Here is a 15,840-nt window from a genome sequence, read left to right as displayed (position 1 = left end):
TTACTTGCAGCTGGAGATAGGAATGATATGAACACCTGAAGAAAAGAAATTTTTACTTATAACTATGTATTAAATTATTCATTTTTAAAAGCCAAATGACTAAACAAAAAACATGACGTAGTGACCTTGAAAATGGGAAGCTATATACATTTTCATGGCATAATAAGGCAATTAAATGCTGTGGCCCATTCAGCATTACCAGCTACTGTTACATACTTAGAATATTATTTCTGTTTTTTTCTTTTCAGTGCACAGCTCTGGTTTAGGTGTATTTACAACTATAATAGCATCACACTTAATACCTACATTTGTGTTTTCAAAAATAAACCAACCAAACAGAAAATGGAACAAAGACAGAAACCAACTGTAGCTTGCTTTTCTAGTTTCAAGTTAGAATTTAAGTTGTTTGAACTTGAAAATTTGCTTTCCACCTGTGTGTGCTGTGCTTGCTCTTTATATATGTGCTTCCGAGCAGTTTAGGAAGGTAAGCAAGCAACACAGAAACAAGCAATCAGTTTTATTTCAAAAAAAGTATTTTTAACCTGACCAGAACTTCATTCTAATACCTTCAAGAAGAAGGGCAAATGAAGGAAACATTCATATTTAGTGTCATAACCTATAAGGATATGAGGAAGCAAGCTGGTCAGAAAGAATTTTCTAAATCTCATTTTTTTAGCTCCTGGTACAGAGACTAACAAACTTTCATTATCTTCAACTTTGAAGAAAGCACCTGTTCCACCTGATCACATCTTTATTATCTGTATGACTGTTCCTTCTGGAGAAAAAATGCCTCAAGTCAGAACACTGACGTTTTTATGTGGCATCACTACAGAAAAAAGAAAGTGAACACAATTTGATGGCAGACAAGGGTGAATCCGTATGTTCAGCTTCTTTTGGGAGCTTTAATTCCTCTTAGTTGTAATCATTCATTAACACATTCCCTATTAACTAGAAGACGTTTAAATCACTGCTAAAACTAACGGAATAGTTCACTGCTACTGCTCCTAACTGGATTTAACAGCAATGGTTTCACAAGTCCTGAATTTCAAGAAACTACACGGAGCTGGGAAGAAAATAGAAAAGATATTAAACATTGTACTAAGTAGTGGTAATTGTGAATTTTTATTTCATTTTTTGAAGTCACAGAAGGAAGTAGAAAATAGAGACAAAGTGTAAGTAACCAACAATAGATGTCAAGTAACTAAACAGGATAAAAAAAAATCTGCTAGCTTAAATTAATATATTTTACATGAGAAGACAATTGGTACAAAAGCTGAATTAGAAGGATGATTTTCAAGGTCAGGCACACACTTCCTTAGTCCCTCAAAACACTCAAACCTTAAAAGAATATTCAGCTGGGAATGGTATTAATCCTGAACAATGGTACCCTGTAAATGGACTTAATGCTTTCCTAATTTCTGCCATGAAATAATAAATTCAGAAAATGCCCATTTGAGGCATATTCCACCAATTCCACACTGCTATTTAATAAACAGAAACATTTATTTTCATCCAACCTGACTTTTAACCACCTCCTCAACCCTAAGTTTGATTTCCTAAATTACTAATTGAGAATTAATAATTCAAGGTTTTAATATCAAATTAGTAGTTTTACTGGAATATGAACATTTTACTTTACAATAAAATACACTGTACTAGAAGGTTCATTCAAAGCTAGGTAATTTCAGTTACATTTCTATGGCTTTGAGCAAAAGAGACACCCCAAGCAGTTTTACTGTATGTACACAATATTGAACATCAAGATTTAAATTATTAATAACCTACATTCACTGTGGATTTCTAAGATTTACATCCAAAAAGCATACTTTATTCACATGCTGCTGACATTTTAAAGAAAAAGAAACAAAATATTATCTCTTTAGGAATTACATCTATTCCAAAATTTAAAAAGATACATTTAACACCACAAAATGTTTTAAACATTTACAATAAAAACCAGCTTTCTGTGCCAATTATACTTACTCTCCAAGAATGTAAAATTGCATTGATAACTGCACTAACTACAATTAGACTAGAAACACTTAAGACCTGAGAGTCAAATCTAAACCATTTTTCTTTTAAAGAAAATCCTACAAGCTAATATGCACTTATGTTAATTTAAACACAGACTGGTCAGTGGTCAATTAAAAAAAAAAAAAAAAAACAAACCAACACCAAAAACAACCCCCAAAACACTCAGTGCATTATTTTTGCAGCTCCAAAAATAGATCACTATAAAATGGTTGCAGTAGCTTGATAAGTGCCAGGCCTGCCAGATGCAGTAAGGCTTATTTCAAAGTGTCCTTTCCCACATACTGGACCCTAATCAAATAATGAGTGTCTTTGATCAATACCTGTGAGGGTTCCTACATTTATGTAAGCATGCAGTCGCTTAAGTACGCATCTTGGATTTTTGAAGGTTCCCACCTCAAGCATACATACCCAGGCATTTTAATAGCTAGATGAGAGTAAAAATAAACATGAAGAAGCATAGAAAGTTAGAAATACTGGCCAGAAAACATTCAAAGTCTAATGGGAAGTTTTATACCCACTCCAAGGGTCTTTTAAACTCAGCATAGCTCAGGAGTATCATTCACTGTATTAGTAGCCATCATGTACCTTATATAAAATAGTAGAAAATAGAAAGTGGTTGTGCTAACAAGTACACTTTACTGCACTGCAGGATGTAAAACAAAGCTACCCCACCTATAAAGCCTGGGGAAGAGAAGCATCATGCAAAAATTACTCCATTTGGTAGCAGCCATTTTGTTTCTGCACTTGGAAACATCGTGCTCCTTTCTGAGTGAAACAGCTTTCCCATCCCTCCCGGTATCCTTTAGAAACTGCCTGACCAAGAGCATCTCCCAGGAGGGGCTTGAGAAGGCCATGATTTTCCCACTCTGGAGCTATTTCCCATGGCTTTAGCAGTTTGCCCTTCTCATGCAGATGGTTGGCAATGCAGTAGTGGCCCCTCCAGGCTGGAAGCAGGCAAACTGCAATCGATCAGCCTACACAGGCAGCCTTGCTTTGCAGGCTATCCAACACATTGCATTCAACCCAATTCACATTTCCTGGGACCCAGAAACTCGAGTGACCACCAATTCCCTTCACCAAAGCAAACACATGAATATCTGTTAACCCAAAACAAAGTTAGTCCTGCACTGCCTAAGGACTGACCTTTGCTATTTAAGACAGGAGAATTTCATTACAGCTTTAAACCTGACTGCACCATTTGGCAACGTATTCACGTCTGCTTATGCCACTTCATTCTAATTTGTAATTTGAAAACCAGATCTGCATTACTACAACTTCACCTCTTGCACCACTGAAACAACTCCCAGCATATGCCTTTCTCCTGGGTTAAGGATCTTCATTTTTCTAAGGCACTCGCATCAACAAGCACACAGGTCCATTTATTTACACAGAAATAAAATCAACGTCACAAACATGCTTGTAAGCAGTAAGAAAAATGTGATACCTGATAATGAGGGGACACATTTTGCTGTCCAATGGTTGGATTTCTTTTTTTTTTTTTCTTTTCAAAAACCATAATATTTCTACAATTTAGTGTGTTAAGGTGGGTTACAGCAGGGATTTTTTGGCATGTTCTACAGTATTTAGCTCTAAAATGAAACCAAACAAGGCAAATGGCCACAAATTTTGTCACTCGTTTACATAAAACAGCAGATATATTGAAGAACATTCTGCTATTAACACACAGAAAATCTAACTTTTTCTAGTATTTAAGTCAGTGTGTTTTATCCCTTTGATTCTGGAAAAAAGTAAACTAAAGTAAAAAAAAAAAGAGAAAGTGTATACAAAATAAGAGAAAACTGCAGAAGTTAGAATATACATGACTTCATGCTTCATCCCTAGAAACACAGGAGATTTTAAAAGTAATCCTTTGTGGAAATAAGCTCTTCCATACTACTGACTAAAAACACCTAACCAACAAACCACAACAAAAGAGACACATTTAATATACTGCTAAGGTTTTAATAGGTGATCAAGAAGGTGTTGACTCAGTTTCTTCTCCAGCTACTCTTTGACAAACCTTGCTCTTGTTCAATGTGCAGAAGACTTCTCATCCCACCAACAGGAGGTTGCTTGGCACCAAGAAAGCAGCTCACTTTGTACAGTTTTTACCAAGGTTAAATAAACCCATGATGTCAACCATTGCTTTCTGGATGTTCTTTCCAAAGCGATGAGAATCCTTTAAAAAGAAACAGAAACCAAAACCAAATACTCGCACTGTCCACCAACAGCTATTTTTCAGGCAAAAGAAGAAACTTTTTAAAAAAGTTAAAAAACTTAGTATTTTTTAATTTTGGAGCTTATGGAATTCAGGCATGTATTTTACCACACAATGGGAAATTAGAATACCAGAAATTTTAACGCTATACAGATTAATCCAGATTTATGCTATTACTGACCAATGAGTTCTTCATTATGCATTTACTTTCCTTCAGCCGGAAATGAGATCATATCCTTTTGAAATCAGATGGATGAATAGCTTTCTGCTACTTTAAAATCACTGGGTTTTGATATTGCTTTTCCTACAAGATTTTGCAAAAGCTCATCTTCAGAAAACAAAGTGAGTGTATGACTGATGACCAAGAAGTACTGAAAGAACAGAAGAATGTTTTTTATTTGAGTTCCTATCAGAAATGCTGAATCATTTGCCACTGAAAAAAATATTGAAAATGAAAGGAACAGTTTCCTAAGTGTAAATAAGATGGGCACTTGTTCTGTTTATTCCAAGTGCTAGATGAATGGTACAAAAAAGAAATTAAGATTACCAATATAAATTATTAGCTACATTACAGGATCTACTACAATGACCCTACTAATATCAAGACCTCACTCATGAAATGCTGCCTTTTCTGTATGGACCTTTGACTTCACTAATAAGTAAAAAGAACAGAGAGAAATTTAAAGTACAAGCTAACAGGCATCTGAAGAACAATTTCAACTATGAACAAAACAAAGTTGCATTTCCTGATCTTTAATGATTAACCAGGCGCCATGATCTCCAGGACAAGTTAAGGTCAAAAGAGGAAAACTAGATCAGCTATGTAACCCTGAACAAACTTAGCATGCTTAGTAAAGTATATGTTTTAAAGTATAAAAGTATAAAGGATAAATTGAACTCAAAGCAGGCTTCCACAACAGCAGGATATTCAACATATGACGTCTACTACACTCTAATAATGGGTGTTATTTTAATAAATTTTTGATTCGTTATGTTCCTTAAGTACAGATTATAACTTATGGGTCAGTTTCTTTCAGGTTTATTTAAAGCAGGAAGGCTTAAATAGGGAGCATACATTTTACTCTGTCTTTACAGCTGCAGCCTGAGACACCAATCAGAACTGTAATGAGAAAAACCAAGAGATGCCCATCTTTCTGTTTAGGGGACACATATGATCATTTTACATGAGTTGCAGGGAACTACATGTGTAAAGATAATCCTGGGACACATGTTTTCTTTATGCTTGAAAGCATAAGTGAAATAGAATACGGTATCCTTGGGTCATGAGCTATTAAACTTATACAAGTGGAGACAAAAACTCCAGCAAAACAGCATATATTGAGAAAGAAAAAACACATTGTAACAGTGTGTTGCAAGTTCTACTGTATTTTTTAGACAATGAGTAGAACAGTTCTATAAGCACAGATCAGAACAGATTTATTAAACCATAGGAAAGGACTGACTCTTACCGTTTCAGAACAAGATACTTTGCTGGAGATGTGGAAATGAATGGAATTTTCACCCAAGATAATGTAAGAAACACCATACCCATCATCAGCCACCTAGGGGAAGAAAGAAGAGAAAAACACATTTTAAACTTTTTTCTCCTTCATTCTCAATCGACTTATGCACAACTAAGAAGTTGTTGCAGTTCTTAAAATCAGTTGCAATTTCCTCAAGTCAAACTTCAACTTCTACATTTAATGCACAATTTCTGAAGATTGGTTCCACTTAAGGAATAGTTCTAGTCTCGTCTGAAAGGCATGGAATTACCATTTTCTGAATATTTGTCTGTAATATTTCCCACCTTTAATATTTTGGAATAAAATACTTATTCAAAGAGCTTCTCTTATCAAGGCCTGGTCCTAAGCAGCTATACAACTTCAGTGCTTAAGCAGCAAGGAATAAAATAGTTCAGCTGTATACCTAAACAATCATTTTCCTGGGATCATTCTGCTGATATAAACAAACACAATATAAAAGCCTTGTATTATGAAAACTTGCCAAAGGCAAGTTTTCATCTGACTCTACAGCAAACATGTGATTCTGAACACCTGTATCATGAGCAGAGGTCTGGTCCAATTTCAACATTAGCAGCATTAACTGTCCCAAGTTTCAGTCTGATATTCAAACTATGCCTGGTAAACGCAGATTATCCTGATGTCACCCCTCTTCATGTCTCTCCTAACTCAAAGGATCACAGCCTTCCATGTCTTGGCTACCACTGCTGCTAAGCAGCCTGACAGTATTCTCACTGTTAGTGCTACACAGGTAAATTCTACAGAATGCTTAAAAAACCCCTTCAAAACCAACAAAAAACACATGCATGGAAAGGTGATGTACTGCATCTCTGGGCTACTTCTGCAAACCAAAGCACAGTTTTTGTAAACAGAAACAAAAGGAAAACAGTGTTAGAAATTCCTGCAGCCAAACCCCTCTCCTATTGCCTTTTGGGCATTTGGAATACTGACTTCATAATCTGCTATGGGAAGCCAGTTTCTCAGGAATGAGCAGTATGGCTGTAGCTAGGCTTCCTTGATACTGCAAGTCAAACTCATTCCAACTTCAAAAACCACTGACAGCTGTATCAGAAACATGAATAAATAAATAATAACAACTTAAGATACCCCCCCCACCCCTCCTCCCACCATCTTCCAGCTTGACAAACCAGCCAAAATACACTGGACTCATCACCCTAATTTCTGTGTGGCGAAGAGCAGTCCTGTGACCCCTCTCACTGTTCTTTCAACAGAAATTATTTTGGAAAACATATTAGTCTGGTATAATAGCCCCATAAAGGCTGCTTAAGAGATCTTGTTGACACCAATATTCTCATCAATGACCAAGTTCAAATACCAGTAGAATATTACAGCAAGTAAGCAGCTTGTCAAATCTCTAACAATACACTGGTTTCTTGAAAGTCTACAGAAGCCAAGAACACAGCTGTATTCTTGATTTGGCCACTTAGGAGGGCAAGCAGAACAATGTGAGCAGCTCAGTCTGGAGGAATGTATGAACACATCTATTAATCAAACAGGAAATATAAAGAACAAGTCAAGTAGAAGTCAACTTCTACAAACCCCAACCTTAAAATCTAGTTCAAGTAATATGGCATTTGTCACTGTAGTAACAGCCTGATGTACAGAAGATCTGGGCACAGGCAATGTGATAAAAACTCCAACTTCATCAGATCTCTCTGCTATGGAGCCCTGTAGCACATTTCAGAACTGTGTACTTCCTTAAGAATGATCCATTCTTGTAGTGGGATACCAGAAAAAGGCGATGCAGATTTTTCTGAGCACATCCACATCATGGGAAAGCATTACATACATGCATTTAAAAGCATGAGCTGCACCTCTGATATGCAGCAATGAGGCATCACAGATCTGAATTTTTTAGACTGGCTTCTTGAAAATAAAACTCTTTTTTAGTGGGGACTTCTATTTAGGAAACATACCGGTCCAAACCCTCCACCAGAGGCTAACATCTCTGGGTTCTTCTTCAGGTCAACGTGCTGCTGTGGTGTCTGACTTGTTGACAGCCTCCAAGGTTCTGACAAAACCTTTATTAGATATGAAAGAGATGCAAACAAATATGAAACACTGTTTAAGAACATGCAACTTTCTCCAAAACTAGTCAAGATAACAAGTGTTATAATGACAAGTGTAATATTGCTTTATGAAGTGTTAGAAAACACTTCATAAAGCAATATTAAGGATAACTCCCATTTCATTGGAAAGAACAATTAAAAAGCTTAAATGAAATAGTTAAACTTGTCCTGGTACGGAAACCATTAACATATGAGGAGGTGATGTCAATTCCTCAAAGAGAATAAAATAGAATTTGGATAGAAATGCTACTTCAAACAAGATTATCTGGTCTATAGCCTAGCAACTTCCACACAACAGGTCTTGTTTTAACAGGATCATTATTAGTCATATTTAAACCCCAGTAAGATCCTACATCAAGTTAGAAGCTTGTAAAATCTCTAACAACACACATATATCTTGGAAATTTGGAAACTGTAGAAAGTTGTTTTATTCTTGACTTAGCCACATTTAGGAGAGCAAGCAGACAAATGTGAGCAGCTTAATTTTGCAGCAAGGTGGAACACATTTTTTATTAATCAGAAAAAATGAACAAGTGCAGTGTAATTATTTTTATAAAATCCAACCTTAAAATCTAGTTTAAGTAATAAAGAGTTTGTCACAGTAATAGTGACATTAATGCCACATACAGCTTAACTCATAGTAACTTAAAAGAAACTGAATTTGTCAGTTTTACAAGAAAATTCTCAGAGAAAACACACAGCCTCTGTTCCACTCCCTTGAAAATATGCAAAACCCACAACCAAAAATCGTTTTTTAATACTGACTATATCTTTCTTGCAATTCCAAGTAACATGTATTATGTTAAAAAGCTCACTGAAAGCATTCTTCTAGGACTATCAACAAAGGTATACATAAAGGAAAATGAAACTAACTTAATTTATCAGCAGATGTTGAACAACACTACCTGAAATTTTACCTTTTTTCTTAGGAAAACCAGAGTTGTATCTTGAGCAGATACCACTGCTAAGAACACTACCTAACCCAAGGACTATTTACTGTAACAAAGAGTTACCAATAAAAGTCACCTACTTCCTTGAGGAAAGGAGAATCTACAGCGAGGTACTTGGACACAATATAAAGGCAGAAGAGGTGGCGGTCGATGCCAGCCCCAGTCATGGCAAGGCGATACAAGTGCTGATGTTTGGCAGCTGCCAGCCCAAACAACTTCAGCTTATTTTCAGTCTAACAAATAAAAAACAGATTAAGAAAACTCAGTTAAGTGAACTGCATTAATGATGGAGGTGCAGAAACTAAGTTACAGCAATTATTCTCAAGCATTGAGCACTTAAAGGTCAAGTACAAGACAACTGACCCCACATAGCATCCTCTGGCTTTTCAACCTCATGTACTCAATTTCAGGTATCAGCAAGTGCCAGCAAACTGCATAAAGAAAACTAATTTGTATTTTAAGTGTGATCTAACCCCACAATCTAACATGATTACAACTCAAGTTTGCTGCATTATTTATGGTTTCTAAAGACACTGGTCTTAAAGAGTTACAGAGAGCAAATCTCAATGTGATTTAAGAAAAACTCAAGCTGCCAGAGCTATTTTAGAAGGCAAACTGCCAACACTGAAGCTACAGAGGTCCAAAAATGCTGGTGATCAAAATCAACACACAAGAACAACTACTTCCTTCATGTGAATTATTCTTGCTTCCCCGTCAGAAAGGAAAGCTAAATTGGTATGAGATTAGTTGTTCTACAAATCTACGTTTGAGTTTTACAACTCACAAAAATTTCACAAGTAACCACTGTTTCCTGGAATTCAGGAACGGTAAATAATGGTATATTTGGTTATTTTCTGCCATTCTCTTTTGGTATGACCTAGAATTTCTGATGCATTGACAGAAAAATGTGGACAATTACCTTATGCTGCTCTTTTTTCCTAAAAAAAGGCATCACTCTAAACGCTTAAAAACTATTTGCGGACTTATACGGTTGTCTAGTGGTAACTCATGTGACTTATAAATTATCACAGAATCACAGGTTGGCTGGGTTGGAAGGGACCTTAAAGATCATCTTGTTCCAACCCCCCTTGCCGTGGGCAGGGACACCTTACACTAGACCAGGTTGCTCAGAGCCCCATCCAGCCTGGCCTTGAACACTGACAGGAATGGGAGAGCCACAGCTTCTTTAGGGCAACTGTCCCAGTACCTCACCACCCTCACAGCAAAGAATTTATTCCTAATATCCAATCCAAACCTACTCTCCCAATTGTATAAGGCACCAACACCATGACCTTACACTTTCAGTTGCATCTTCCATGGCTTGAACAAAACGAGAGGACTCAACAGTGCACGAACGAACCGTCTCGGTCCTGCCTTCTCGGAACAAGCGTGTCATAGACGCTTCATATGTTAAAGAAAATTTTCCCATATCCTTGTAAAAGGGATAAACAAGAACATTAAGGTTAAGCCAGACTTGGCCCCCCTCTTTCTTAATCAACAGTCCAAGCTAAGCACACAGGCTATGAATCATTCCACAAATTAAACTCAACATTAAGTTTTCAGTAGTCCACCATTAGCCCACTTACCTGAAGATAATAAAGGCAAAAGTAAGAACAGAAGCAGGGTTTGATAAACACTAACAGAACAACCAGACTAGCAAGGACTACTCTCTGCATTTCATATTCAACCTTCTTCAGTTTATAAGAGAAGCTGAATGTTACTACACTGGTCTTTTTTACAACACACTACAGAGAAGGTGAACTAACAGAAGAAAACACAGGTAGGCATTTCTTGTTAATCTTCTTAGGGAGTGTCCATGACAACTGCATTATGTGTGACTCTAAACTAAAAGACAAATTTAACATTGTTTACATTATGAACACAGCTAACTCGAAGTTTCATATCTTATTTCAAGTCCAAAATGCCTAGGGATAGACCAACTAAGCAGAAGAGAAAACATTTAGTATCAATATGTGAACCTTTGGAGAATTGTTTTCCAGCTAGTAATCTGTTTAGAGTTTGTATCAATTTCCACCGAATGTCTTTAATAACCATGTACAAGCAGTGCAAGATTACTGTGCACAGTCACATGTTTTAGTCACAAACATGTTATGCCCAGCTTAATGAGGTTCTGTAAGCCAGAAACAGTCTTTTCTTACCCGATAGTGAGCAAGCTGCAGGGCAAGCTGCACAAAGGCATCAGGGCTGGTTTTCACTTTCTTTATTAGTCCTTTCCCAAAAGCATCAAAATAAAATGAACAGAAGTCCACATCATCTGCTAGAGCTACGGCAGTGCTCAGAGACTTCTCAATCACTTCTTGGCACTTAAAACAAACAAACAAACACCTGTATGTATACACACATGCATTCATGGCATTTGAGAGAACTGTTGAAAAAGTTCAAGTATTTTTAACTGATAAACAGGAAATGCTGCCTTTATGCATGCCAGGAACATCATTACCTAAATAATCTCCCTTTAGAGAAAGAAGAGAAGCTATCTTTGCTAGAAAGATAAAATTCAAAAAGCCAATGAAAATGTTTTAAGCCAGTACACATCCAAAAATAACACTTAAAAAAAACCACCAGCATTAAAACTGTTCGGATCAGGAGAATATAAAAGAATGACCTACAGTTATAGAATGGCAAGAGTAGCGTGGCTTCCAAGCTGCCAATGCTTAATTAAATATATCACCAACCATTACCTTTTTATTCAAAATTAAAATCCAAATAGGAGGTGGCAGTTTTTCTTGAACTCAGGCAAAAAAAACCAACTTAAAAAATCAAATCTTATTAGGCATGTATACAGAACTATGAACACACAAAAAAAAAGACAGCTATTCTAAAGGAACTGTTAAACAAGAGTATTTGTTGTGACAACAGTAATGAAACCCCAGCAAATAAAAGTTTCTTTTAATACAGTCACTATTTAGGTGGCCACTTATTTTTGACATACAGGCAACCAAGAAGGCTTCTAGTAAAATGTTGTCACTTCCCAGTCAGAATTTTTAAAGACTGGTATTAAAACCCCCTGACTTTTGAAGCAAACTGACTAATGGCTACTGATGAAGTACACAACCTACAGGACTCAGAGGAATTTAAAGCTGATTTATAGGGTTATCAATAATTACATAAATGATTTGACCACTGGGGAAAAGAGAAGTTTCTTCCTCAAACCACTAAATCTTCTGTACTTACTTCTTCTGGAATTTCCCACTGCAGTTTAGTAGGAATAGGAATATTTGGATTGGTATCTCCTTTGCAATGGCCATCTGCTGAATAGCCCAGTTCAAGATACTCAGTTGCCATCACATTCTGCAAAGAATGATACTTCTTCAGAACTGCAACACATTACTTATTGCTGTGGAATTAGGATTTCATAGTGAAATCAATATAACCTATTTTCACTACACAGTGAAATACAACATACAACCTATTTCCAAATACTGAAAACAACTGCATGTGAAGCCCTCAGTTTTACCTTTCATTTTAAGGTATTTTTACTTGTGTTCTGAGTGGGAAGAACATCAGATGTGCACCAAACACTTTTTCAATTACACTGGTGCATTCTGTTAGATGCTACTGATTTAATCAAAACTTTTTCGATTCAAAACCCACCTCAAACTAAGTAGAAAACTAAACAGATAAACAGACTTAGATTTCACAATCTTTGTTCAATTTAGATTCTAGAGAATTTCTTCAAGTTTGTTATCTGTCAAAACTTACTCATCAAGAAGTAATTTATTTTAAAGTAAGTGCAAATCCCTGCAAGAATTCAATTATTTTTCAGATTAGTATCCCTTTCAAAATTGCAGTTTATTTTACATGTGCTCTAGAGCTCTTGGGTGGGAAAGAAGAATGTTTCCAAGATGAAGAACACAACTTGAACAGACATAAAAGGCTCTGTCTTACAAGATATCAAGCATCCTCAATGTTAAAAAAAAAAAAATCCAGAAACAACAAACCCACAAACAAACAAAAAGAATTACCAAAAGATTTGAATCTGCTCAATATGGAAAGAAAAAGCTTGATGATTTATTTCTAATCTCTTATTTTAATTTCATTTTCTCATTTCACTTAGTGGTCAGAACATGACAACTATGAAATAAAGCTTAGTCCATTCTATTTTAAAAATAGACAATCTGTAAAAAGCTAACAACAGATAACTTTATAGAAAATAAAATCTTATTTTGTTTCAGTCATCCTTATTCTTAGCAGAAAATGTACCAACTAATATTAAGTACAGATATATGAACTAAAAAATACACTATCATTCATTAAAAGCAAAAAAAGTAACCCTCTTTCACTGAGATAGTCTACACTGCATTGTCAAGTCACTCTCAAATCAGTTTGGTCTTTTTTTTTCCCTGGGTGGAGAATGCAATGAGGCTTTTTTTTGTTCTTACACACATGGAAACACTTCTATAATAGAACTAGGAAATTACTTGGGGGACCAGTTTAGACCTAAGACCCATTTGCACAAATACATATGAAACTAAAATTAACTAATGCTTTTGAAACAGTTTTAATTGATTTGAGTCACATAATTGTTTATAGGTTTAAGCTTCGAAAAGAAAAAGGAAAAAAATCAAATAGGATTTCAAGTATTAAACTAAGCATATGAACAGACCTGGCAAAGTGCATTTATTCATTGCAAATAAATACAAGAGATAATGTCAACAGCATATCAATCTGCAGCTTATCAAACAATGCTCAGAGAAAAAGTTAAACTCTGTACAATTTTTTAAATTTTGAAAGTAAGCACAAGAAAGCTTAAGAGCTTTAGGAGCATGTGTATACAAAAATACAATGCCATATCAAAGAGGCAGCAATCCATGGATTTAAAACATAGAAAAGTTAGATGGGGAGCTGTATCACTTTCCTGTGGAAACAGCTAAGCTCACTAAAATGCTGTCCCTCAAAAAAGGCAGCCTCTTTAAGCAAAGGTTTGGGTTCTTCTTCAAATTCTACAGTTGCTGTAGACATAGGCCCCTAGTCACTCATCAGCAACGTGCATGCAAGGGATTGAAAGGAGCTGCTGACCTTCAGGGCTGCTTCAAGACCACATCACATTATCATCTGCATTAGCTCTTGGTACCAAACACTCACCTCCCACAGGTGTCCAACAATAGGAGCATCTGCCCAGGAGTGCTCTGCATTCAGACCAATTCTGCCATTTTTGAATACTATAAGAGTGAATGTCTTATCAAACCACCTACAAAAGAAATCAAGGTTTTTTAATGGTTTTGTACATTTCAAAAGCACTTCTATATTGTAATTTCCTCTCTCTCTAAAATTCACATTCAAACGCAGTAGTTCTTGTCCTTTTTTATTTAAGAACATTTAACTAAATAGACAGAAACCTAAACCTCATGAAGTTCAACAAGGCCAACTACAAGGCCTTGCACCTGGGTCAAGACAATGCCCAGCATCAACAGACTGATGGATGAATGGATTTAGCAGCTCTTTAGCAGTTTAAGCAAAAACTTATAAAATGAAGGCCTTGTTGCCTTTGTAAAATCATAGCTCAGGCCTGTTACTTTGGCTAGAGAAGGACTGTGAGAAAAGTCCGTGAGATGAAAAACAATTAGTTTTTACCCATGAGAATGTAGTATCAACAGAAGCATGAAAGTTAAACAGTAGAAGGAGAAAACAGCAACAGATCTGCACCTGTTACTTTTCTGAAAGCCTGAATGCTGATGCTATAGGTAGCCAATGGTAGTATGTTGAAGTTAGTAATAGCCAGTGAGTCTATTGTAGTGAATATGTAACACGAATGGTAACGTACAAGAAGTGTATAAAAGAGGCTGCTTTGGTTAATAAATGGCTTTTTGGCCCTTGAAAGAGGCACTGTCTGTGTGTGTCATGACCACCCCAACAGTGACACAGAGGACCTGGGAATGAAAAATTCGTCATGAGCTGGCAATGTGCACTTGCAGTCCAGAAAGTCAATCATGCCCTGGGCTGCTTAAGAAGCAGTGTGGCCAGCAGGCGAGAGAGGGGATTCTGCCCCTCTACTCCACTCTGGTGAGATCCCACCTGGAGAGCTGTGTCCAGCTCTGGGGTTCTCAGCACAAGAAAGACATGGAGCTGTTAGACTGGGTCAGAAGGGAGTCATGAAAATGGCAAGAGTGCTGGAATACTTCTCCCATGAAGAAAGGCTGAGAGTCAGACTTACTGCTCAGTCTGGAGAAGTCTCTGAGAACACGTTCTTGCAGCCTTTCAACATATAAAGAGTGTTTATAAGAAAATCTGAGAAAGGCTTTTTAGCATGGCTCATAGTGACAGGACACAGGGCTACAGACACAAACTGAAAGAGGGTAAATTTAGATGTGTTATAACGGAGAAATATTTTTTACAATGGGCTTGTGAGACACTGGAACAGATTGTCCAGAGAATTTGTGGATGCCTTGTCATTGCAAATGTTCAAGGTCAGGTTGGACTGGGCTTTGAGCAGCCTGATGTCGTGGAAGTTGTCCCCTTTCTGTTGCAAAGGGGGTTGGAACTAGATGATCTTTGAAGGTCCTTTCCAACCCAAACCCCTCTGTGATTCTATGGAATTTATAAACTTATAACTCGTCACTAATTCATATGTATTAGCCAAATTCTAAAAAAAAAAAAAAAAAAAAAGAGGAAGTATTTTCCACGGAGTCGATACTGCACCTGTCGTAACATCTGCCATGTATCAGTGATTTCGCATATGCATCCAGTGACCTCACTGGATCTTCTTTCCTGTACCCCTGCTCGATGTCATCCAATGTCACAAAAAATGCTGCTTTTTCAACAGCATCTAGGGACTGTTTGTTCTTTCCACGGCTAAAATAAGCCTGACGAGCCTTAGCCCATGGTACTCTGTAAAAAAAAAATTTGGTTTATAGCCAGATTACATAAATTTGGCTATGTTTTATTACACTTAAAATCACTATGAGACATTCCTCCTACTTCTGTGGTATTTGACACAATTACTTTCATTGCATTCAAACTATGGGAGCTGTGAACAGCTCTGACAGTACTTGTACAATGTAAACCTA

General features: G+C 36.5%; 1 protein-coding gene across 3 annotated transcripts in view; it reads right to left on the bottom strand.

Moving 5' to 3' along the window:
* Window positions 1–1,103: 1,103 nt before the first annotated feature.
* CPT1A (carnitine palmitoyltransferase 1A) overlaps window positions 1,104–15,840 on the bottom strand; it is a 39,403-nt gene continuing 24,666 nt past the window's right edge. For all 3 annotated transcript variants that reach the window (XM_039552465.1, XM_039552464.1, XM_010405893.4), the window contains exons 12-20: window positions 15,473–15,661; window positions 13,919–14,024; window positions 12,008–12,124; window positions 10,972–11,136; window positions 10,110–10,244; window positions 8,893–9,045; window positions 7,710–7,814; window positions 5,722–5,814; window positions 1,104–4,213 (exon numbers count right to left, since the gene is read on the bottom strand). In XM_039552465.1, the coding sequence (XP_039408399.1) occupies window positions 4,127–4,213; window positions 5,722–5,814; window positions 7,710–7,814; window positions 8,893–9,045; window positions 10,110–10,244; window positions 10,972–11,136; window positions 12,008–12,124; window positions 13,919–14,024; window positions 15,473–15,661 (1,150 nt within the window). In that variant the 3' untranslated portion in view covers window positions 1,104–4,126. The remainder of the gene's footprint in view (window positions 4,214–5,721; window positions 5,815–7,709; window positions 7,815–8,892; window positions 9,046–10,109; window positions 10,245–10,971; window positions 11,137–12,007; window positions 12,125–13,918; window positions 14,025–15,472; window positions 15,662–15,840) is intronic.

Source organism: Corvus cornix, chromosome 5 (assembly GCF_000738735.6).
Source record: "Corvus cornix cornix isolate S_Up_H32 chromosome 5, ASM73873v5, whole genome shotgun sequence".
Classification (NCBI taxonomy): Eukaryota; Metazoa; Chordata; class Aves; order Passeriformes; family Corvidae; genus Corvus; species Corvus cornix.
The sequence above is the reverse complement of the archived record's forward strand: the minus strand, read 5'-3'. Positions and strand labels throughout refer to the sequence as shown.